The sequence below is a fragment of the Motacilla alba genome, chromosome 6 (genome assembly GCF_015832195.1).
Source record: "Motacilla alba alba isolate MOTALB_02 chromosome 6, Motacilla_alba_V1.0_pri, whole genome shotgun sequence".
In the NCBI taxonomy this organism is placed as follows: domain Eukaryota; kingdom Metazoa; phylum Chordata; class Aves; order Passeriformes; family Motacillidae; genus Motacilla; species Motacilla alba.
Window position 1 is genome coordinate 31,350,687 of NC_052021.1, and position 24,653 is coordinate 31,375,339.

The 24,653-nt window shown below is 45.1% G+C and overlaps 1 protein-coding gene across 11 annotated transcripts in view; it reads right to left on the reverse strand.

The window, feature by feature from the left end:
- The window catches only part of FGFR2 (fibroblast growth factor receptor 2), an 80,952-nt gene extending 69,293 nt beyond the window's left edge, over nt 1–11,659 (reverse strand). For 3 of the 11 annotated variants that reach the window (XM_038140355.1, XM_038140353.1, XM_038140351.1), the window contains exons 1-2: nt 11,218–11,657; nt 6,773–7,029 (exon numbers count right to left, since the gene is read on the reverse strand). In XM_038140355.1, the coding sequence (XP_037996283.1) occupies nt 6,773–6,947 (175 nt within the window). In that variant the 5' untranslated portion in view covers nt 6,948–7,029; nt 11,218–11,657. Of the gene's footprint in view, nt 1–6,772; nt 7,030–9,225; nt 10,056–11,217 lie in introns of those variants that run through there. The other 8 variants (XM_038140352.1, XM_038140347.1, XM_038140356.1 and 5 more) reach the window with 6 other exon arrangements.
- Nucleotides 11,660–24,653: the final 12,994 nt, after the last annotated feature.

A 24,653-nucleotide genomic window follows, 5' to 3' on the forward strand; every position in this document is an offset into this window, starting at 1 on the left:
CTGTCTGTCCAACTAGAAGGGAACCTCCTACAGCCTTGTCCTGGTGGGTGCAGCCCACCAAGGCATCCCCAGCCACAGCATCCCACTCCAACCCCACTCAGGATCAGCCACAAGTCCCCTGGGAGAAAGCCTGAGGTGTCACAAATCTCTTTTCCTACCTTTTCCTTCCATGTAACAAAACTCTATTCAAAATAGAACAGCTAAGAAAAAAAAAATCAAGTACAACCAAGCTATGATTTTCTTGTCCTCAACCAGCCTCTCATGCTCATTTTTCTCCCTTCCCGTTCTCCAACACATTTCCCTTTCCAGTAAACCCTCACAAATGCAAGCCATTTCCTTGGTACAAAGGAATTTTCCCCTCTTCCCAGTTCTTGTGGCTTTGCTTGACAGGGTCAATGTCCCAAACTGATGAGCCAGTTCTTTTGTGGGGGAGGAAAAGCAATAATTACACACAACCTGCAACGTGTGAGGAGGGGAATGAAAGTAGGTCAGATCTCAACTCCTCAGCTTCACTGGGGTTCACCAAATGCTTTCACTTACAGTCACTTTAAAATTAAAATAATTAAAATAATAATAGCACAGCAAGTGAACAAAGCAGCACTGTAGAATTCAGCTTTCTGTCCCTTTCTTTGATATGGATAATTGCATTTGTGTGGTGACAAGAGGCACAAAAACCTGAACCAGTAAAAATGAAGCCCACAAGACACATCCCAGTATCAGGTGCTCTGATATTCAGAAGTCCAGGAAAAACAAAATCATTAGAAAAGGGTTCTTTGGAAAAAAAACACCAAAGAAACCACCGGTGATAATTAAGAGACGGGAAAGGACAATCTGGAGACATACATAATTGGTTTATGAATTATAATATGGTTTTGAAAGTTTAAAAAAAAAAATCCTCATTAAAAAAAATCCCCTCCTCTTACAGAATCTCTTGTTTTGCAACTGTCCTGGTTGGGAAGCACAGTCCCCAAGGAGCAAATGCCAAGGCAATTCTGCTGACGCTCCCAGCTCCAACTGAAACCCGAAGGGCCAAACTTCCAGAACAGCTCTGGCACTCCAGCGCACGTTTCGTAATTATAACAGGAGCTGTTGGCTGCTGAACTCCTGCAAATCTGGTCCTTATTTAAGATCTGACTCTTACAAAGTCGCTCCAAAGTTGTTCAGTTGCTCCAACTTCTCTTTCAATCAGCTTAAAAGTCAGTTTAGTCCCTGGTACTGCAAGACGGCATCTGTGATTTGGGGAGCATGCTGTGCCAAATCTCCCCCCCAAAAAAACCCACTGCAAACACACCCTGCAATGTGCTGAACCTCAACTCAAAGGTCTCAGTTCCAAATCAGTCCCCAAATTGCTCAGAGGATGGTTTTACACTGGAAGGCTCCGTGCCAAACCAAATACTGCCCTGTTTCCCACTACCAACACAAATCAGTGTCCTCTGCAGAAGATGTTCCCACTTGTCCAGCTTGGATTCATGGTCCCTTCTCAGCCTGAATTTTGCACTTCTTTAACTACACTGAAATAAATTTTCTCCTCTAGTCAAGCCAGGTGTGCTATTACACACAGACAAGATGTAACTTGCTGAAGTGGGTGATGGTTCTTTTAAAAACACAAGATTTAAACTGCTCGGGAGTGCTGCTTCAAAGAAAGCATTTTTCACTCTAAAGCTTCAATTTTGAAGACTCTCAAAATGTTAAACACTTGAAAATCTGACACTTCCAATAAGGAATTTTTCTCTATAAATGACAGAAAAAGACATAGTTCAGTATTTTTCTAGCACTCCCATCTGATCATAAACTAAACACTCATTTTAAGAAAGCACTGATCTCTGAATGTTTTTGTTTAAAGCCATTTGAAGATCATTTCTAGTGAAGCTGGGAAGCTGGATATAGAAATAAGCTCATTAGGAGCTACGCTACGGTTATTATTAAAACACCACAATAGTCCATCGTCTCATGCTTACAGAACCTTGCATAACTGGAGATGTCAGCATTTTCATTGTAAATTCTGCTTTCAGAGGTTTCAAACTTGCCTGTAAAAAAGTTGCTATGGCCTGAAATTTGTTGCTATTTCCCTGCCAAGGAAGAACTATTTTAATATTAGGAAACTATGCATTCATTGGAGTCGGCTGCTGGTTTGGGGTTTATCTATGCAAGTGGTTTTAAAAAAAAGAATAAATAGATAAAAAAACCTCACAACTCAGCATCTTTGAAAATCTTCTGGCTCAAAAAAAACCAAAAGAAACAAACCCTTACTAAAGGAATCAAATTCCCAGAAGTTAATAATTCTTATACTCTTTCAAAAAGCTTCAACTGTATGGCAGATAAGCCTAAAACATGCAATTATTTCTGCTGCTTTGCAAAATAGTAGCCACACTGAGAGACTACCAACTCCCAGTGTCTCATCAACACTGACTGTAAATAACAACCCTACCCATGTCCAATTAGTTTGAAGCTCAAGACCATGCCCCTGCTAAAGGGCTGCAGATTTTAAACACAGAATGGACACATTAAGACTGATTTAATCTGGCTGCTTATACAATTCCCCAGAATCTCAGCTAGCAAATCCTGTACTGGGCCAAATAACTTACTGAACCAGATCCCTGAAAGGGCAGCCAGCCCTCACCCGAAGCTGTGGGGATGTCACATTCCTTCATAATGGGCTTTAATAATTGCCCTTCCATGAAATAAAATTAAAAGGAAAAGAAATTAAAAAGATAAAGCCGACTCTGATTTAACTAATCGGTTTGAATTCTTAATTTAACTCACAGATATCAAAGCCGCTGTTCTTGTTTAAAAAAGAAAAAGCCAAAATAAAACAGCCAAAAGGGAACCCTGGGTGAACCATTTGCTTTGGGTTTTTTTTTTTTCCTACCAAACTAGAAGCAGCATTCTGGTGCTTCTACACCACCTCTGTCCCAGGAAAATGATGGATGCGCAGGGTCCCTCCAGCCCTGTGACCTCTCAGCAGGATGGCACCGACTGGAGAGGACCCATGGGGACACCCCAGGATGGGGAGTGGGACTGGGAACATCCCACCACCACAGCATCCCTCCTCCACACACTGGAGCACCTCACAAAATCCCACATCCTGACCCAGGCAGGTCACAGCAGCTAAAGAAGGATCTCCAAGTGGACAGTGCTGACCACTGTGACCACAGGTGACATTAACCTTTAAGCACTGCCAACATTTCGACAAAAATGAAGGTACGTTGCTCAGATGACTCAACTTTTTTGCAGAAAGGAAGGTGCCGTGCTGAACATACTTATTTTGGGGTGTTGTTTAGTGTCAGCAAGTGGCTATGACTGATTAAATCCCATAGAAAAATTCATTACTCACTTCCACCATAAGCACACATCACCCCTTAAAGGGGATCTCTCCCCTTCCCTGCTGCTCCTGGGAACCTCCCAAATGTAGGACCATTCTGAACTACTGTTTTCCACAGGACACAGAAATAGGCTGTCCCTCGTGGAAAGCTTAAATTAATCCTTTGAAATTTGACCTAAATTAAAAGAATTGAAACGCGTTGTCACCGCACCGGGCGGGAGCTCCAAGTGGGTGCTCCAAGGACGGTGTCAAGGCATTGCATGTGGGTAAGAGACCAAATTAGCTCCCCAGCAGGATGATAACACACAGCCTGGGCAAGAGGAGGTCAAGGGAGAGCTCACTATTTATCAAATATATGTCTAAACTAATTATTCAGTTCACAAAGTAAGCCTTCAGCCCATGTGTGCGGTCAGAGCCCTTGTGAAACGCTGGCTATCATCAAAGGCCTGGGCACACACAGGCTGAGAGAATGGTGCCTTTGTGCACTCTGGGGGAGGCTTGTTTCTAAATATTTAACAGCAGAAAAAGTCTCTCTGCTCCCCTAGGACAAAAAACATGTACGTAAACACTTGATGTGAGATATAATTTGAGAGCTGAGAGGTCCCCACAGAAGTCCTACAGGTCCTGTTTCTGCTCACACAGGTCAACAGCCTCAGGTTTTGCCACCACTGCTTGGGAATAAAGCACCAGAGCTGAGATCCACCACACTCAGGATCCCACAATATCAGCACCAACATTACCACTCACAATGGATCAAGATGCCATTTTCAGTGTAAACACTTTCATACGGACCAGAGTAATGCCCAGTGGCCATGGAGGGATATTTAATACTCAAGACTGACTGAGAAGAGCCAAAAAGCACAGCACCCCCTTAATGCATGACATCTTGCACTTATCCATGCAGCTGATTACCCTGTTAGATAAATACTGCTTGAACTAAAGCACATACTTTCATATTTTTAATACATAGCCAGACACTCTGAAGAAAATTATTGCAAATGCCCCTGAAGTTAGGCAGAGCTGAGAGAAGGTATGTTCTCAGCTACACCCAAAGGAACAAATCTCAATTCCTGTTAATGTTGTGTACAGCTTTTCCAATAGTCTGAGTCACTAAGACAATAAACAATAACAATCCAAGCACCTTGTATTAAAAATAAATAAATAAATGCAGACAATTCAGGGCATGTCCGTGAAGGAAGACTCAGGAGCAGATCAGCAAATGTCACCAAAGGTCATGGCCCTGCCGACCTTCTCAGCTGGCATGAAATGTCATAGCTCTAATGACTGCAGTCAGCACCCCCACTGAAAATTTACATTATTGGAGCACCTGACCCCCAAATTAGCTGTGTCCAAAACATTTGGCATTTACTAAATTAAAAAAAGAAGTCTGCTTAGTCTTTGAAGACATCTTTTGAAGGGTTTTTTTGGTTTGGGCTTGGAGAACTTGTGGGTGGCAGTGATAGAACCCAGAGAGGGTGATTGTGTAAAAACTTGGTTGTGTAAAAACTTGGTTGTGTTTTGGTTTGTTTTTTCTTATCAAAGGGTTTAATGACCTACATAAAGGAGGTTTTATTTCCCAAATCTCGGGTATAAATCCCACACAATTCCCTGTATTCTGAAGCATGAAAGCTCTTATTATGCCATTAACTTAGAAGCGTTTTCTGATTTTTTTTTCTTGTTTCTGGTAATGATTTGGGTTCTCACATCTAAAATTGTTTCACATCAGTAACATTCCTGCCCAGGAATGAAGTTTTAAATCTTTTTTAACAATTTACTCTTTGATAAAACCCAGATTCCACCCCCAACATATTCAGTGTGTAAGAGACACATATTCTCAACCTGTGCTTTCCAAAATAATAAAAGCTATTCTTTCCCTGAAAATTTGCAAAATTATCAGTCACTGTTCAAAAAATATTACTTTTCTTCCTGTAAAACACTTCACCAATCTTCAATGACATTATTTCTGACTTAACCCTAAAACTAGGGGACCTCACTACAAAGCTAGGCTGAAACCAGAATTATTCATGATTTTGTCATTCTCCTGAAAAGCCAAAAAGGCACCAGATGTTCAATTAACAAATCATACAGTAAGTGGCAGCAAGAGTTGGGCTTTTTTTTTTTTTTTTTTAATCTCGGGTTACCTTTGAAAGAAAAAAAAACCCAAGCATTTTTGCTATCAACAGTCTCTGTGGCTGACAGATGACAATATTGCTATTCTTTGAGAACTTTTTTTCAGGAATGTTTGCTAGAGAAGAGGGCTCATCATCTCTAAATAGTTCATCCCCTGCCATCAATAAAAATGTACTTGGAGCGGATTCCAAAAATGCGTTAGCTGGTGACGTCTATTTTTAGAGGCAGTGGATAGAAACAAATAAGTTTTGCATGAAGAATTATTAAATAAAAACGAAGCTGCATCCATGGACATGAGTAGTAGAATGTGTAAAGGCCAAACTCTCTGCAGCAAGCTTGCCAGGTCAGAAATGCTCCGAGGACTATTAGATCAGCTTGACAGCTGAGTTATTGGAACTGTGATCACCCCTCCAAAAGACAGATACAACCTTATGAAAGAAGCTTCACTTCCTCCCCCAGGTGCTCAGAGAGCAGGAATGATCCAGCACAACACAGTAAAATCATTCCTCAACACAATCAGCTCACAACAATAAAAAAGCAGCCTCTCCTAAGCTCTCCAGAGAAGAAAACCACTTTGCAAAGCTTGAGGAACAGACAAACCTAGAAGAACATACCAACAAGTACAGGCTTAAAATAGGACATTTTATCAAAACACCTTTTTCAACATCAAGGTCCAGATTGGACCAAACAACACTTTGCTCTCACAGCAATAAACTCCAGCCCTTCTATTGAGATCTCAACATTCACACGTTCAGAACTTGCGAGCCAGACACTGCACCACCGATTGTGCCTGGACATTAACAGCAGCAGGGAAGTTCGTCCTGAGTACAAACACCAACAAAGCTGCAATACCCTTTTTGCAGAGTGCCAGCAAACCTAAACATTCACAAATGAAAACTACTTAGATTCATTCTTCTCTGGACTCCTCAGGTTAAGACAATCCCAAAGAGCAGCAGCCACTCATCCGCTTCGTTCCATGAGACAGCAACACACAACAGCACGAAAAAGTGCCACGGACTGGTTTCCTTAAAGACCCATTCCTGAAAACTTTCATCTGTGCACTTTGATTATACAACGTGATGACAGTCCCAAGTGAAATCACTGACACCACTGGCTTGCACAAGAATAAACAAACGCACGCTTGTACAAACACAGCCCAGGCGAGAGCAGGGAAAGTCAGAAACCGTAACTCTCCAGGGCTGCTCTGTTACTTGCCTAAGATTTACCAGAGCACATGGAAAGATCTTGACTTCTATTTCAGATGTCCAAGCATACCAAATTAACTTCTTTCAAGGAATTAAGTATTCGAGAGCGATTTACCTTCGGGTTCCACCGTGGTGTCTTCAACAACTAAATTAAATGAAGGTCGAGCCAAGGAAAGTCCAGCCATGGTGACCACCACCAGGCAGATAAGGCAACCAGAATCCCAGCTGACCATCTTTTTAGAGTAAATTCCTGGTCCATTTCCATATCTCCATGTGGACTTTAATCCCATCTGAGCACCTCTAGAGAAGCATGGAGAGAAAGCTGTGCCTTCGGCCAGGGTAATGCCTCCTCCCTTGGAACGACGGCTGCTGCTGCGGGGAGGAGAGAGATTTAACACTGTCAGCAAAAACATCTCCAAACATAAACTAAAAACCTTCATAAAGCCTCAAACAGAGCTGAGGTGAGAGGGAGGGGAGCAGGAGGATGGGAAAAATAGTTTTCCAGCTTCAAGAATATGTGAAAAGTGAGTGATTTTTCATCTTCTGTTAGCAGTTTCCATCATCACCTGAGGCGTAACCAAGTCCTCCTTGTTTTCACAAAATCACTTCTCAGCACATATTGAAAGCTATTTTACTGACAGAAAAACATACAGGTTTTCAAAAATGAGAGGCACACACATGTGCAGGCACATAACCTGTAATGCTACAAAATTACCACAATTATACAAATTATATTCTTGTTATTGTTTGAAGGTTTATGTAAGTTTGCCTTGTTTTTCATTCCTTCACCCAGGCAGTTCTGCAGCCGGACGAATTTGCAGAAATTCAGTAATTTTCCACAAGAAAAACAGTTGAAAAAATATACTGCTTAGACTTGGAAAAATCTGTAAGGCTATTTCAACTCGGGACTTCCAGCTCCCCCATGGAGGTACCTTCTTCTGACTCAGTTTAGTGCCCTTTGGAAGCCCCTGAGTCCTGGTCAGGTGAAAGGCTCAAGTTTTTGCAGTGATATTGGTTTGCTACACTGAATTACAGGCAATTAAAATCTGTATAAAATATGGTACAGATTGCAGTTTCACAGGAGACCTGCCCAGCACTGCTTTCCATCCATACATGCCAAGCTATGTGCACAAAACCTTCTTTGCTCAGCCTCTCAATGATGCCTATTGAGATATATTTTTCAGAGGTGAGGGGGAAAAAAAAGAAAGTCTATCTTATTCACAATAAAACGAATTTAAATTGATGGAGTTAAGTGGTAATCCAGCCATGGTGTGACAGAGAAGTGGCACCAAAGGAACTGGCACTCCCTTCAGGGGACCCTGTTGCCTCCACACTGAGATGATGCCAGGTGAGGGTCAGAAGAGCATCCTCCTCACAGGGTGATTTAACAGCTCAAGCAGAAAATTAGACCTGATTTTCCGCTTCAGAAATAAAAGTAAAACTTCAGTAAATGGATAAAACCAGTAACTGCAGCAATTGTTCTAATCTGGTCAATGATTCATCTTAGATGTGATGAAACTCAACTGAAATTTGGAGAGCACTTGTCTGGAAGGGGAAAAAATAACACAGAACCTCTTTTTCCCTCCTGCCCTCAACACTTGAAAATTAAAGATAAATTAAAAAAAAAAAAAAAAGAAAAGTAAGGGGGTGTGGAGATAAAGTAAACCTTCTCCAAACTCCTTCTCATTGGGATTTGGTGTGGTACCTCAGCATGCTGAAACAGGGACACAGATCCTCCTTTTATAAAGCCAACCATTTAAAAAGTTGATTCTGATTTTTATTAGCCTTGTGCTAGCTGCCACAAAGCTCACAAATGCTGTTGAGGCATCTATAATCTTGGGTACTATACACAGTAACTTCTGGAGTCAGTAGAAACAGGTTTTGGATTGACATAAATAAGTCACTTGAGGAAAACAATACAAGGTGAATCCCTGCTACTTCAGGGCAAGCTTTTCCCAGCTCCGTTGGTATCACCTCAAAGCCCTGTCCCTCCTGTAAAGATTTCAGCCTGGCTCCAGCACCCCAGACCACAAGCTAGCAACTACCATTAAATTTCCAGTGAAAACACCACCAGACCACTGCACAAACATTTGCCAAGAGCTTGCCCAGCCCTTCTCTAAATAAGCACAGAGCAGGTGTAGAGCTGAAGAGAGCTCTGTCTTTGGGACCAGTTTGTGTGTGGAGCAGGAGTGGAGCAAGCCCCCCTGGATGCCACCACCCAGGTCCACTGCCCACCTCGCTGTCTGGCAGCCACAGCCCCGCAGCTCAGTTTATCCAGCTGTAAAGTGGGTAGAAACCCCTAATTAACAGCCTGGGTGTAATGCTGATTTAATTTCCATAAATCATCCTGTAAACTCCGATTAAAGTCTCTGTTGATAAATGCAAAATCCCATCATGGTTTAGCAGAAAGAAAACATACCAGAACGCCAGCGTGTGTTTCAGACTCCAAGAGCGTTAATTCCACTGACATTCCTGCAGTTTCAGATTTTCAGACTACACTAAACCCCACTGAAAGCACATTTGTGGCCCCTATCCTCATCCAGGCTACTTGGCCACGCGTCTCCTCACCTGAAGACTTTTGTTGCCTCCTGCACCTCAACATCTGCCGGCAGAAAGAAGGGATTCTTTATCCACAGGGCAGCAGCAAACCCAAAATCCCGGCTTGCGAAGGTGCAACAGCGCAAAAATCAGAGCTCTGCACCCATCTACGGAGCCAAAGCACTCTACCACCAGGACAGCAAACAGGCTTCAAGGATTGCCCTCTCCCAGAAGAAGTGGAGTCCAGCGAAGATGAAACGAAACCAAATTCTTTTCATAGTTTAATTGCCACAGTTGCTGGGGGACGAGTCCCTGGAAAGACCTCCTGTGCTGGATAATTATGTACCTCTGTCTCAATGTTTGGAACACAGCCCCAGCATGCTTTTTGGCCTCCACAATTCTGGCTTCCTGACTACAATACCATAATCCCTCCTGGAGTCTCAGACTCAGTGAAAGCCACACGTAGTGTTTATTTTTCCCCTTGAAAGGGAACTCTGTCTCTCTTCTCAGCCTACACTTTGGGGAGGAGTTGTCAGCCCCCAATGATTGATGGCTCTCCTTGCCACTCGCTCATCAAGTCAATTTTCACCTCGTCACATACCTGCCCAAATTTTCTTTGCCAAACTGACAAGCATGGGAAAGCAGACTGGTTTGGGAGCCCAACCAAATTCCTCCAAGCTGTACTTCAGTTTAAACACACTCGCACACACAAACAAGTAGTACTTGTTCAGCAGTGGCATTAATTAAATTCAATGCTCAGTGTTCTTTTTAATCTACTTGCATTGTTTATAAGATGTTTATCACTCCCCAGGGACAGTACGATTTGTAGAGTATGTTAACCAAATCAATACATTGCTCACTGAATAACTTTTCAGCATCTTTCTCAATTAGGCGGGGAACAGCAAAATCTGAGCGAAATAAGGATCCTCCCTCCACAAAGAAACCTCAAGCGCTCTAAAAGCCCAGTAGCTTCTTCAGAAAAATCCAGGTAGATGAAGCTTTACAGCTAACAGCTTTATATACACAATTCCACTGACAGAGGAATTGTGAATGGAGAAATATACAGATAATGCAGAAATATACATCTGTCTATAAAAATATGTATACACATATATATCTAACAAGACTCTTCAGCAGAGTTCAATCTCCAAGCAAATCTGAGCATCAGCTATTAAACATTAATTCAGAAGGACTAATGGGAACCGGCTGGCAGCTTCAGTACTTTTTCATTGTTTGAACTTCTTTCATTTGCTTTCCAGGACTATCCTGGTTTTCTCAAGTCTTTTGCCACCAAGAGAACGGGGAGGGGGGGGAAAAAAAAATCTGCATTTTAATTGACATTCCAGAGAGCGGGAGAAGTCCAGAGGCTGCTGATTGCTGTCTATTCAGCCCAAACAGGCTTTTCAGATGAAAATGAGAAAAGGCTAGTGGAAGATTTACAGGGATTTGGTACAAAGGAGACAATAAAGTTTTAAATGTTGATAGCGTTTCACACCAAACGCATAATGGGTCCTAGTTTGAAGGGGTCGTTTTGCATTTAAATATATATTTCATTGAGGATTTCTCTCCCCCTTATCTCAGACGGGGCGGTTGTGCCCCGCGGCCCCGCTCCCGCAGCACGGCGGGGCAGCAGCGGGCTCCGACCCGGGGCCGGTACCGAGGCGGGGCTGCTCCTCCGGGGCCGAGCCCCCCTTCCACAGCCCGTGCTGCCCGTCCCGCTGTCACCATCCCCGAAGACACCCGCGGGGATGCGGGGAGGGCAGGGGAACAGCGCTGCTGCTCGGGCTTCCCCCCGCATCGCGACCGAGTGACCACAACCCGACCCGCAGCTGCACCAGGGAGCAGAACGGAGCCCCGCAGCGGCACATCCCGCCCGAGCGCCGCACCGGGGGCTCCCCGAGCCCCGCGGAGCGCTGGAGCGCGCACACGGCGCCGGGAGCGCGGCGGGACCCCCAGCCCAGCCCGGCCCGGCCCCGCCGCCCCCCGGGGCCGCCCCTTCCCCGGCCCGCCCGCTGCCTTTACCTGCGGCGAGAGCGCCGGGCGGGCTCCGCTCCGCGGCGGCTCCCGGGCTGGGGCTCGGTGCCGAGCGGCGGCTCCCGGGACGGGGCGAAACTCCCGTCACTGCGGCCGCGGTCACTGCGCGGGCGGCCCCGGCTGGCGAGCCCGCAGCGGCGCAGCGCCGCGCATCCCCCGCGGGACGCGCCCGGGGCAGGCAGGAGGGCGGCGAGGCGAGGCAGGAGCCGGCCCGGCGCCCCGTCCCGTGCCGTGCCCTGGCTCGGCCGCAGCGGCTACCGCCTCAGAGGGGCGAGCCCGCCGTGCCCGGCGCCAGCTGCCTCCTCCCCCGCGCGGGCATCGCCGAGCAGCGCGCCGCGGGTCCCGCTCCGCTCCATCCAGCCGCCCGCCCCGAGCCGCCGCAGCTTTGTCACGCCGACAGCCCCCTCGGGTGGGAGGTGGGTTTTCTCTCCCCCCTTTCCCCCTCTCGGCGCACTCCTCCGGCTCCTTCCTCCTCCCCCGGTCACTCCCCCCGCTGCAACCCGAGCCGTTTCCTGGACGGCGCTGCCGGGCTCTGCCAATCGCCGCCGAGCCCCTTCCCCCGCCCGGCCCTCGGGGGTGCGGAGCCGGGAGCCCCCACCCCGCCCCAGGGTCGCGGATGCCCCCGCGGCGCGGACCTGGCGCGCTCGGCAGCGCCGGAGAAGGGCAGGAGGGGAGCGGGGACCCCCCGGTCCGGCTGCTGCCCGCCCGGGGGAGCGGGACAGCTCATCCCGGTGAGACCGCAGGGCTGGAGGGGAGGAACCCCGCGCGGCTCCCGGACGGTTGCTCCGCTGAAAGTTTTCCAGCGGGTTGGGAAGGAAAGGTGGGGAGCGCGGAAAGCGCCACCGCGATGGGTGAGCCGGGGCTGCGGCACCGCCACCCCGGCACAGGGCAGCATCTGCATCCTCGCACAAAAATGGTACCAGCTCAGCAGCGGTCCCCGAAACCTCTCCTGAAGTGTTTCTGGCTCAGAAGCCATGGTTGGCCTGTGGCCAGTTCCATCTAGAGAGGGTGGTCGGATAACACCCGCTCCAAAAATCACCTTCATGAGCTTCTCAATCCAAAGCTTGATTCCAGCTGCCCCGTGAATTGGTCTGACAGTGCACTTTTAATACCTGTGTAGTGCCCAAATGGGAAAAGTTGTCGAAAAGTTATGCAAACATCATTTGCTTTGACACACAGATTTAAAACTGCATAATATGGGTATTCAGAATTCAATATAGCTTAGCCTGATCCTTGCTTAATAAAACATTTGCTTTAGGTACCATCAACTAAAAGGTTTTGAATATGGAGTCTGTGTAATGCTTGCTTGTGTAGAGTCAGCTTGACAACAAAATCAATAAGTGGTGGTTGCCTCAAATTTAATCAGTGTTGATCAATTTAATGTTACTTTATTTAAGCTCTACTGTACATTTTATATGTTGTGTGTGGTATTGATCAAGGGGATTTTCAAGGACCGAGGCCACACATCGTAGTGCAAGACTATTTACACACACCTAGACACCAAAAACTTGAAAACAAGTTTTCTGTAGAGCATGCACTTACCTCCCAGCATGTATTTTCCCACCACTACTGCAGTCTTTATGAGGGATGGCAGACAAATTTGTAATTGATTGGAAACACAGGTTTAGTTTTTTGGTTTTGTGGGGTTTTTTTTTGTTGTTCCTAAAGCAACAGACATCTGAATGTTCTAATTGAGAAGCTGAGATGTCACAGTCAAGATCCAATTTTCCCAGCACCGGGCATGTCCATCGCCCATTGAAAACATTGTTAACACATTCTCACATAAATTATTGTCTGGCACAGGAAGCTGCAATACCTTTCCCCATTCATCGATATCTTTGCATACTCTGAAAGAAAAGGAAGCATTCCCCTAAAAATGACAAATCAGAACACCTATTTCCAAGGTCTGGAAGCACTTGTCAGAATTTATTCTTTTGGAGGATGAAAAGATAGCAGTCTATCAATAGCAGCCTTTTCTCTTAAATGAGCCACATTCTCCTAAAGTGGCCCACAACAGCCCAGCTCCTCAATCTGAGAAAAGCAGAAGCATGTTTGGAATTAAAGGGGTGGGGGGGGGAGATCAATTCTGTCATCATATTTAGGCTTCAAGAGATCTCAGTGGGCCCAGGGAGCCTTTCATAGCAGTTAGGCTGCTGAATGAGAGCATAATCTCTTTACAGTTTTTTCCTCCTCCTCTCAAAGTGGCTGGGATCCTTTCTGTGAGCCCTCCTGCACGTGAATGGTGTGGCTAATAAGCCTATTAATGAGGTTCCACAGCAGAGTGTGAATAGGTAAATAAGCCCCAATCTGTTGAGGTTCAGGAGCAAGGGCAGTAAAGCCATCATGAACTAAAGGTGACAGTTTGAACTGAAATAGGAACAACAGCTCCAGGTTTCAAGCGAAAGAATAGACAGACAAGGCACACATTCAGGCTCCTTCTACCCCCTACCGAGTCCTATTTTCTCTCCCATTCTTCCTCCTTTATAAAATGTCTTGAGTAGTCACCCATTTTTTCAAAAGCTCTTGAGACGTCCTTTTTCATCCTGGCAATGATACATCAATAGGGAGGAAGGAAAATGAGGACACCAATGCTCCTTTGCCCCGCAAGTTTCAAAAGCAGGAACAGCGCTGTGTGCCCTCGCATATGGAAGCGGGGGAGGAGAAAGAAAGTTAAATTGAATCTTTCAGCCCTGCCGGCTCTTTGTCGCTGCTGTCAGCCGAGCTCCGGTCCTGCCTCTGCACGCAGGCAGGGATACAGTTAATGTTCAACAGGGGCAGGGGCCGAGCCCTGCTCCAGCTGCAGCGAGGGCACAGCTGGGCTCGGCCAAATCCCCAGCGAGGGGCACGCCGAGGTGATGGAGGAGATGGATTCGTTCCTGCCCGACATCTCTTCTACCTGGTGGGGTAAGGTGAGGATGTGCCTGACTTCAGGCTGCTCCTGGGCTGGACCCAGCAGAGCCCAGCTCATCCATAAAAGCCCAGCTGGAAGGGATGAAGGCAGAAGGTTCAGCAGGTGACAAACAGCCCGAGAGATGGGGTGAGATGGGCAACCAGCCCCTCCGAGTAATGTGGGAAAAGTCACTTCGGAAAAAAGCGCAGCACAGAGCTGCTGAGCGCTCTGTTCTACTCCTCACAGACTCTCTGACATTTCTTTTAAGCGCTGCAGATATCAGGGCAGCCAGCGCTCCACGGGACCCGGCTTCTCCGCGGAATTCCAGCGAGGAAGCAGCCCCAGCTCCTGGCACGGTGCAGACAGATGGCAGGGGAGGCCATGGGTACCCCGGGGAAGGAAGCTCTGCAGCACTGATCTATTCTCCAGGTGCAGGACCTGCTAACATGCCACAGTTCCATCTGATGAAAACAGGAATAAAATACAGGAAGTTAAATTAAGAAAAAAATGAAAGAAAATGAAAGCCCACACATTCAAGTCTTAGAGGTCTACGGGGAGAAACTCTCTAGATCCAAATTCAACCACACATATCACCGAGGGTTTTCTCCAGGAAAGACAATGGGAATCAACAATTCTTCCTTGCTATTCCAACTGTCCCATCCAAAAATCCAAAAATTTCTCCTCCCCATCCTAGACATGATTAAATGCTTGTCTAAGATGTCTTTTTATTTTTTAATTTTTTTTTCTTTGAAGTTCTTCCAAAGCTGAGTGTCTAAACCCAAACTTTGGCAGCTAAAATATTTACCTGGTTTCCAAAGTGTTTATGGTTCTCTTTCCAGGCAGCTTCAAACTTTTTTTAGGGTACCGAAGAGCAAATCATAGGAACCCACTTCTGAAAATATTTTTTTTACAAAGACAGGCAAAGTTGCTCTATAGATTTTTCAATGTCTTAGGGAAAAGCCATTCCATACAAAAGCAATCCCATTCTAAAATAAAAGCTACTACTAAAGGAGAGGCTTCCATGAGCAGTTCTCACCAGGTATTACTTCAAGAGGCTGCTAAACTGAAAAGTTGAGATAGCAATTAATTATTTTAGTGCAAATAGATCCAATAATTCTCCATGAAAGTGTGAAGCAGATGGGCTACCAAGTTCTTTTGCAGGAAAATGTGTATGGGAAGGGAGGACTGCAGTTCCTGGCCCATCAAAGGATAGTTTTACTGGGTGTTTATCAAACAAGGAAACCTCATTTTGGTTAAGCTAGAGAAGGGGGCAAATGAATTGCTTTTGTCTATCAATTTTTGATCTTCTTCCACATTATGAACAGCTGAATATTCTAGGAAATACCTCTTCAGGCAGTAAGGCTAAGTAGTTGATAAAAAAATCTTATTTTGACTGCTGCTGTGTCAATGTCTTGTAATGGCATTTGAGTATCAACACTCCCCTTGGATTGTTATGCCTTGTAGCCATGTAACCTTTCTGCTGCTCCTCTCATTTTGTGTGTCTTAAGGAAAATATTCCAAACAAATATTTGTTGTTTTCATTACAGTGTTGCAAGATATATTTAAACAGGAAATGTGGTGTGTTTTCAGCAGGGTATTACACTGGGATCCTGGACATTCGATGATTTCTGCCCTTCTCCATTGGTTTTCCTGGGAAAGGCACTTAATTTGTCTGTGTCCAAGCTCTCCAGCTATGAAATGAGAATAATAGATGCTTCCTGTCTCCCACCCTTTATCCAGTTCATCTATTTAGATGGTAAGCTCCTCATCTCTGACCATGTTTTTATGCATGGCTTAGAACAATAGGGCACTGATCTCAGCTGGAACCTCCAGGCGCTTCCATAATGCAAATATTGAATACTAAATAATCAAAATAAAAGAAAATCCTCAATTTATTATGTGTTCCCTCATAAAGAATTTGTCACACACTGTCCTGGTAGAGCACCCCTGGCTCTCGGGGAACAGTATCACTTCTAAAAGAGAGGAAAGCAGCATCCATTGGAGAAGATCTTTTAGCAGTGAGCTCCTTTAAAGCAGACTGCAGAGAAACCCTGTGAATAAACTTCTGAGTGCTGAGCAGGGCACAGCAAGACAGAGCCAGACTTGTAAAAATGAGAAGACAAAGGCTGCAAAGAAAATTTCTCCTTCTGTTACAGAACTTGGGTATATTTTGCTCGTTGGCCCAAGCACTTCTCATTTCTGTTCCCAGCTGATCAATACCCACTGGTTTGTTTTACTGGAGCCCTGTGTCTCACTGGACCAGCTGGTGGTTGTGGCAGCTTCCCCTGCAGTGTTACATCAGATCAGATTCCTCTCTGGTGACACCGCAGAGTTCAGCAGAGGTGCTCCAGCTTCCAGGCACAGCCTCGGAGCAGGAGGTGTGAAGTCAGCCTTACACCAGGGCTCGTGTTACAGTTTAAATCCTGGAAGGAGCAGGAACTGCAAGGCAGGAACCCACAGTGTGGGCACTCTATTCTTTCTGGGCAGGGTGCTGTGACCCAGCTGTCCCACAGCACCAAATCCCAAGAGATCCCTCCTGCTTCCCAAAGCCTCTGCTGCAGTGCCAAGCTCTGCATTCCCAGTTTACTCTCCCACAGGTCCAGGTGCAGACACGAGCAGGCACAGTCACTCTGTAGCAGTTAAAAATATAAAATAAAAGTAATTCTACTTCCCACCTTGGGTAATAAAGCACTAAATGCCTGCAACTATTTCCCTGCCTCATTCTTCTTAACCCTCAAATATCTTTCAAGTCAGCATTCTCCAGGCAGTTAATATTCTTTCTCCTCTCCCCATCCGTTGCACATAATTTCCCTTCCCTATCTCCTACCATAGTTTTCGCAGGAATTTGTTTCTTCCTTTCTGTGTGTCTCTCAGTGAAAGCCATGCCTTTTATCAGCTCCAGTCCCCACTGGATGGCCTCCTCCTCTGCTTTGCCAGGTGACTGTGGTACCCACAATTTCACTGGGTTGCCTTGGAGAGCAGCCAGTGATCTGCCCAAGAAAGTCTCCACACAAACAGAGATGCATCGAGGTCTAACAGCCCTCGTTTGTTAACTCTGTAACCACGTTAACAAGCTGCAGTCCCCAAAAATGGGATGGAAAGGTGATAGGCAGATAAATCCAAAGACAATTTGATTCAGCATGGGGAGTTTCTTAAAGCAAAGTCACAGAAAGGTTTCCCACACAAAGACCCAAAGTGTCCTTTTTCCCTGCTCCCACAGACTCAGAAACACCCTTTTCTCCTTCACTCTTTTCTTTTTTAAATAAAAGGTTGCAGGGAAGCTTGCTTTGCATGAAATCCAGACTTGCATTACTGAATATTTATATGCATATGAATGAATATTCATATATGTATAAACACACAGCCATATTTCAGGGCCCGAAGAGAAGGCCTGCTTTTGATTTAGATAGCCAAGCTGAGGTCAGATTCCATTTCTTAAAGGACAGCAAAGGTTGTGTTGGTGATTGCTGGATGAGAAAAACCCAGAACCCCTCGTGCTGCTCTCCTGATGCCAACTGAGCAGAGATCCTGCTGGAGACTCCCAGGGCTGCTGAACTCAATGGGTCAGGAAATGTTTTGCTCTGTGGGTACAAGTAAAGAGGCCAGAAACTTGATTACAGGGGAGACTTAGTTAAATATTCACTGGGATTCATTATGTGAAAACCACTAGAAAGGAACAAGTTTCTACAGGAAGGGTAGGGCTGTTTTATTCTTGCTTCTGCTGTGAAATGCTCCTGGTGGCTGCCGAGCCCAGCTGCTGTCCTCTAGTGGGAGGAATACAGCAGGTCCGTGAGGATGTGCAGCAAATGCTTTTCCTGGTTTTTAATCCTGGTGCTCCTTTAATTTCCCAAGAAGACCCTTTTAGACCCAGCCCTGTCCCACGGGTGTCCTCCACAGGGGTTTCATGATAAATAGCCTCTCCCTACCTTCCCAAGCTGCATGGGTCCCAAAATTTTGCAGGTCCTTTGAAAAGGGCCATAATGTTGATCAGCGACAAATGATAAATCCCAAAAATCTCTTTAAAAGGGTGATTTTAAACAGGGCTCCACATTTTTACTGGAATATTTAGCCTCCTTACCTGCAAATTAGAGCAGCAACACATCTGAAAACAATAAATTCAACTTTGGCCACAGAGGACAAGGAAAGAGTAGTAAGGAGTGAGGAACTAGAGAAATACTGATCCCAGATTTACAGAAAGCATTAGCTCTAAAAAGAGTTTTTCATGGCATGGAAAGGGTGAAATCCTGTGTTGGCCAGCGATGTAGCTCTGCCTTAAAAACATACAAGGCAATTTCTCTCCTGTAAATTTTATTCCCTGAAGCCTTACATTCAGCAATCTACTTTCTGAGGGAAAAAAAAAAAAAAGAAAAAAAAAAAAAAAGGCATCAGCAGTCCTGCCCTGCTCCACATGTAGCAACAAGCTCCTGGTTAATTCTAGAAAACAGAAACTGAAACATTTTAAACAGAAACTGCTGTGATCGCCAGAGTACAACCAAGGGGGGTTGGGGGGGGGGGGGGGAGCAAGCAGTGAAAAATTGAGCTAAAAGCAATGAGCTGCGTTTGTAATTGTGTTCAACAGGAAAAACATCATTTACAGATAAGAAATAATGCAGGTTTAACCCTGTGTCTGCAAACAAAACGCAGGAGCAACTGCAAGCAATGGGTCTCTTTCCATGCCACAGGGGTGCCCAGGGGTCAAGAGAAGGGACAAAGGGGAAAAGAAGCTGAAGGAGGAAAGGAGGGTGCTTGTATGGTTCTCTCACTAAAACTGTCATGGAGCCGGGACATGATGGGGAAATACAAAGTTTCTTTGCGGAATACAAGGTTTCTTTTCTTTCTTCATTGCTGCCTTGAATACCCAGGTTTCTGTTGGTTTAAGGGGTAAGGAACAGACCAGAAGTGTTTTCCAGAGACATGTCAAAAATGGGCTTAACTCCCACGTTCCTCAGGGAGCAACTTGCAAAAGATCCCAGAGGAAAATCATGCTATGATCCCATGTGCTTAGAGACAGCCAGCTGCTTTGTACTACAGGAAAATCTGTCTGGTCATTGGATATGTTAAATTCTGGGTTTAGTACTGAGACTTTCTTGTCTTGGATGCTGAAAAAAATCACCAAACTGGCCCAGCAGAAAAAAACCTCCTAATGCCATTGCATCCAAAACTCTGGCCAATTTGCCACCCATTTGGAGCTCTTCTGTTAATAGAGAGAATGGTGGGAGAAGGGAATTAACTTCACCAGAGGGAAAAACTCTTCCAAAATCCTCATATCCATGTTAGAATTATGGAATGGTTTGCATTGGAAGAACCTTTAAAGGTCAGCTTGCCCAACTTCCCTTGCCACGGGCACCTTCCACTGTCCCAGGTTGCTCCAAACCCTGTCCTGCCTGGCCTTAAACACTCCAGGGATGGGGCAGCCACAGCTTCTGCGGGTACCCTGTGAGTGCTGGGTTGTGTCCAGTTTTCCTCCCCCTTTCCAGCCTGCAGCACAGAGCTCCAGCTGCAGGAAGGGATAAGCCCACTGGCCTGATGCTGGAGGAGAGGCAGGAGCCTCCAGCACTGCAGACCCCACTCCTGGGGGGCTGTGCTCCTCTCCCTGTGGGATCTGTGGGCTGGGAGCTGAATCTCATCACCAGAGCAGTGAGGAGAAGCAGTGCACAGCTGTTTGCATGATACATATCTTGGGAATAAATAAACCTCATCTCCAGCGCTGCTGCTTTCTAAACATCTATAGAGACGTGCATTCACTCCAAACATTCAGAAAATAAACAGAAAGGGAGCTGCTCAGTAAAGCCTCCTCCAGCCAAAACCCAGCCCTGCAAAAGTGCCATCTCTCAACAGAATCCAAAATCTCTTCAGACACCAAAATTTGTCTTTTTAAGAAGTGCTGTCTCCATTTTCTGATGCAGAGACACCTCAGAGGCTATAGGCTTAGGTTTCCTAAGCCTGATGAATGTTTTTCCACAAATACTGGGAGGCAGAAGGAGGTAAAGAATAGTTAAATGCAGCACAATTGAAAATTAGCTCAAAATGCCTCAAGCTGCAATTCAGATGGATTACAAGATAACCTCAGTAGTTTCAAGAATGTAACAAGAACAGCCCTAAATCAACATAAATACTTGCTCAACCATTTTCATCTCAGGATTAATGTCAGATTTTTTGTTGTTGTTGTTCTTTTCTCTTGTGGCATTAAAACCATTTTTCCAGCTTTTATTTTTTGGCAAGCATTTGTGGTTACTGGGAAAGGGGGATGAGAATGGTGGTGAGGCAGGGGCAGTGGGATCCATACCTCCTCTGGAGAGTGGGAATGGAGCTGGGCAAGTGAAGGCGGGTGCTGGTGGGTGCACCTGGGGGATTTGCTGGGGTTTGGAGGGGAGACAGGCAGATGCCTCCTGCCAACCCCTCTTTGGTTTTGCCTGCTGAGTTTTGTCACGAGACAGCTGTGACCATTTGCACTGCTTTCTTGAAGGTTTTTGTTCAAGTCCTGGTGGGCCATGCCCACACTACATTCCCACTTACACTCAGCAGCACTGACAGCCTCAGAAGCCCTTTATTCTGGGGTAACTTCTGGAGATCTCTTTATAATCAGAGAAAAAAAAAATCCCCAGAGAGCCACCTGTGGCCTCTGGGATAAATTTCTGCTTTATGGTTGCCCACAAGCTGGCCTGGAGACACACCCTTGCTTGCTGGAGTACAGATAAGCTTCCAAGGACTTCAAAGGGATTGCTGAAGCAGACTGCTGTGGATTTCTGCAGAAATGTTATGCACAGCATGTGTCTGAGGGGATGGAGAAGAGCTGGGGTGGTTTAGATTAGATAGCACTTAGATAGCACTATTTGGCTTTCGAGGGACTTCAGGAAGTGAAAGACACATAATTGTCTTTTAGAGTGTAATATTTGACTTCAGTTCACCCAACATTGCAGAAGAACTTGCAGATAAGCAGGAGAAATTATTTCCTTGTGAGGACTGGGTACCACTTCCACATGACAAATCCCCCTTAGAGCAGTTTTCCATCCAGGGTGTCATTGTGCTGGGGTACAGCTCAGTTACACACCCGTCCAGTCCTAGAAATTTATAATTGAATTTATTATTGCTACAAAACACCCCAGGGCCACATCTTCTTTTATTCCTTATAGAATTACAGAGTCCTAAAATATTTGGGTTGGAAGGGACATTAAAGATAATTTCATTCCAACCTCCAGCCGTGGGCAGGGACAGTTTCAACTAGACTAGGCTGCTCCAACCCCAACCAACCTGGCCATGAACACTTCCAGGGATGGGGCAGCTTCTCTGAGCTCCCTGGGCCAGTGTTTTACACACTCATTGTAAAAAAAAAATTCTTTGTATCAAACTTCTTTTGGTTTGAAACCACCCCCTCTTGTCTGATCACAACCAGCCCTGCTAAAAAGCTCATCCCCACCCATTCTGGGCCATTGCACATTGCCTCATCTACTGCAAGTTTTCTGATGGTCTTTATTCATTGTTTGGTTCCAGCTCTGCTCTGTGAATACACATAGACAGGATTTTACATATTTGTCAGGAGATTGTGGTCTGCTCTCAATGTTTCTTCTTTCCATTTAAAGTCAATAATACCTTTCAAGAGTTAAACAGAAGCATGAGTTTCGTCCCCTGAAGGAAGGTACATCCAAATAACCAATAGCCAACCTTTACTCAGTTCCTCCTTAGGTGAATATTCCCTATTTGATATCAAGATTTATTTTCCTTAAAGAAATGTGCCAGACCAGGCCAACAACATGAAAAATCACTGTGAATTTGTCAGCAGGAATATTTGCTCTGGAGTTAGTACGAGCTTGAAGAGCAGAGCCAGAGTCAAGGCTGGGAGTGAAGATTAACTGTTTGTTCCATTAAATAATTTACTGGCCAAACACAAAGTATTGTAAAGTGTGTTTGTCTCAGGCCAATAAAGAAACATCTGCCCAGCAAAATTTACCTGCATGTACTCCTCAATTGCAGACTTTGAAATTCCTTGTATAAATCTCATCTCCTTGCCTATCCAGAGGGGACTATTCCCACTCTCCTGGTGAGCTACAATCTTCAAATGCCACCCTGAGCATCTCTGCTGATGAAAGCCACAAAGGCAGAAGAAAATAAGAACTTTCACAGCTGCCAGTTCCCAACCCACCAGAGCTTTTCAGGTCTGTGCCTCACAACCAGTAAAGAAAACCTCTGTAAGGAAGATTTTTCTGTCTATTTGCAGTAAACACAGGGAGATAAACATACGCAGCTTTCCCCAAAACACTCTTCAGCAAAGTACTGGTTTTGCTTCAAAAAGTAAAATTCTTGCTGGTGAATAAATTTGTTTCTCCCAAGTGAGCAGCTTTCTAAATGAAAGCTTGAATTTTTCTGTTCATTTGAGTAACTACTAGGCAGTAAGGTCGAAAAAGCAATAATTTGTGAAGCTGTGTTGTACACAATGAAGAATAATTTAGCACTGGCAAAAGGATGGATCCTGGCTTTAGCATGCTGACAAATGAAAGAATAATTTTCCAGTATTTTATCCCATGGATATTGCCTGCTTTTCACATGAAGTAAATTGGTATTTCAGTTCTCCTCTAACCCTGCTTTGCTCACAGGTTAAAAAAAAAAAATTATTAGAATGAGGTCCTAAAGCACAAGAGAAGGAGTCTGACTGATGTCATTGTGGGGACGTGGTCTGAGGGTTCATCAGATCCACTGACTGAATAAATCTAAGTGTAAAATCATGGCAAATACTGGAGCCACTGCATCTATGTCCCCAAAAAACACTTTCTTGTTTACCTACTAATTCCAGAGTATTAAGAGAAGACTCATTATTCACAGACAACATAATTAAGTTTGGCATTCCCTGTAGACATTCATTCACCACTATCATAGAGACAGAGAAAAGCCAAGTAGACTTCACATACAGGCCTTTATCTTCATTTTCCTTCAAGGTCCTTGTACAGAAACAGCTGAAACCAGTAAAAGGGCTCATCTAGATCACAAACATGGGATTAATTTAGTAAATTTACACTGTGCTGGATGAGTTTGTAGGGTACTCTTGGGTTGTAGGGGTGGTTTCTATGGGATTGTATCAAAGGTCCTCTTCTTACTTGCCTTTTTTTTCCCTTTTCATCACAAGCCTGTTGCTGACTGTTCAGCACTGCTGTGGTGACAGCCTGGGCAACACCTGCCAGCCCAGGTATTCCCAGGGATTAGAAACTTTTCCATGCCCATGCCCTCCCCAGCTCATCTGCAGGGGCTCAGGAGCCACTTGGGCAGGTAGCAGTGGTTTGGATGTCACTGCAGTTCAGCCACAGCTCCTCCACAAGAGGCCAGGAGGAGGAGGAGGAAGAGAAATTCTGCTCCAGCCAGGGAGGTCTGTGCCCTGCCCACCATAGAGGCTTTTGTAAAATTCCCCTCTATGCTAAGGAAAGAGAAGAAAAATATACTTAGTAACTCCAAAAGTCACTACCACCACTGTATTTTGCATTCCTTAAATATCTAAGCACACAAGGATTGTTTTTGCAGGAAAATGAGTAGAAAGAGGGCTGCTGTGCAGTTCATTGCTTGGCCTGGGGTATTTCCTGGTGAATTATCCCTTAGCACTGGTGTTCCATCAGGCAAGCGGTAACCCATTCCCCAGGACAGCAGAAGGATCAGGAGACTCTCTAAAGGTGAGACAATTCCCTTTAAGCCAAGTCATATTTAATGTCAGGGAGAAGTTATTGGAGGACTAGATACAAAAGTAAAAGCACATCACAGAAAAATTCAGAAAATGCCATTTGTTCTCACTTTTCCCCCACTTCTTCATGCAGGAAAGATTGAGTTAAGACTTAAAGCATGAAGGTAAGCAATGCTTTAGTACAGTATTTAAAACATTTTATTTCACCCAAGTGGAGACTTGCAGCGTCTCGTCTGAACTCCTGCATTGCCTGGGTCAGGCACTTGCTACCAGAACCTCCAGCACTAAGACCATAACTTCTGGTTGAACCAGATTGTTTAGAAAAAAAAATAACCCCATCTTAATTTAAGTTTTCAAAGAGAGAATTCGTCATATCCCTAGGCAAATTGTTTCAGATATTAAATTCTCCAGTGGCCAAGAATGCACACCTTATTACTGGTCTGAATTCTTCAGCTTCAGCTTTCAGCCACAAAACCTCATTATAATTTTGCTTCATTAAAGAGCTCTTTCCCCACACCAGAACCCTCTGGCACTAATGGTTTGTCACACAGAGAAGCATGGGGTGATGCACATACTGTCAGGGAGAGACTGCACGCAATAGCCAGTAAACTGTGCAAATTTGCTACATTTACAGGAATTTCCTGAGTAATCTAAATCAATACCAGTTATCCAGTCTTTTATTTAGGCCAATTAAACATTTGAAAAAAAAAATAAAACACGGTCAGTTGTGCTTTCAGCAAGCACTGACAGCAGGGACAGCACTGCATCAAACGTCATTAAAATTAGATATTTATGGAAAGGTTTGGGTTGGGTATCAATCAAAGGTTTTTCACCCAGAGGATGGTTGAGCACTGGAGCAGTGGTCGGAGCACC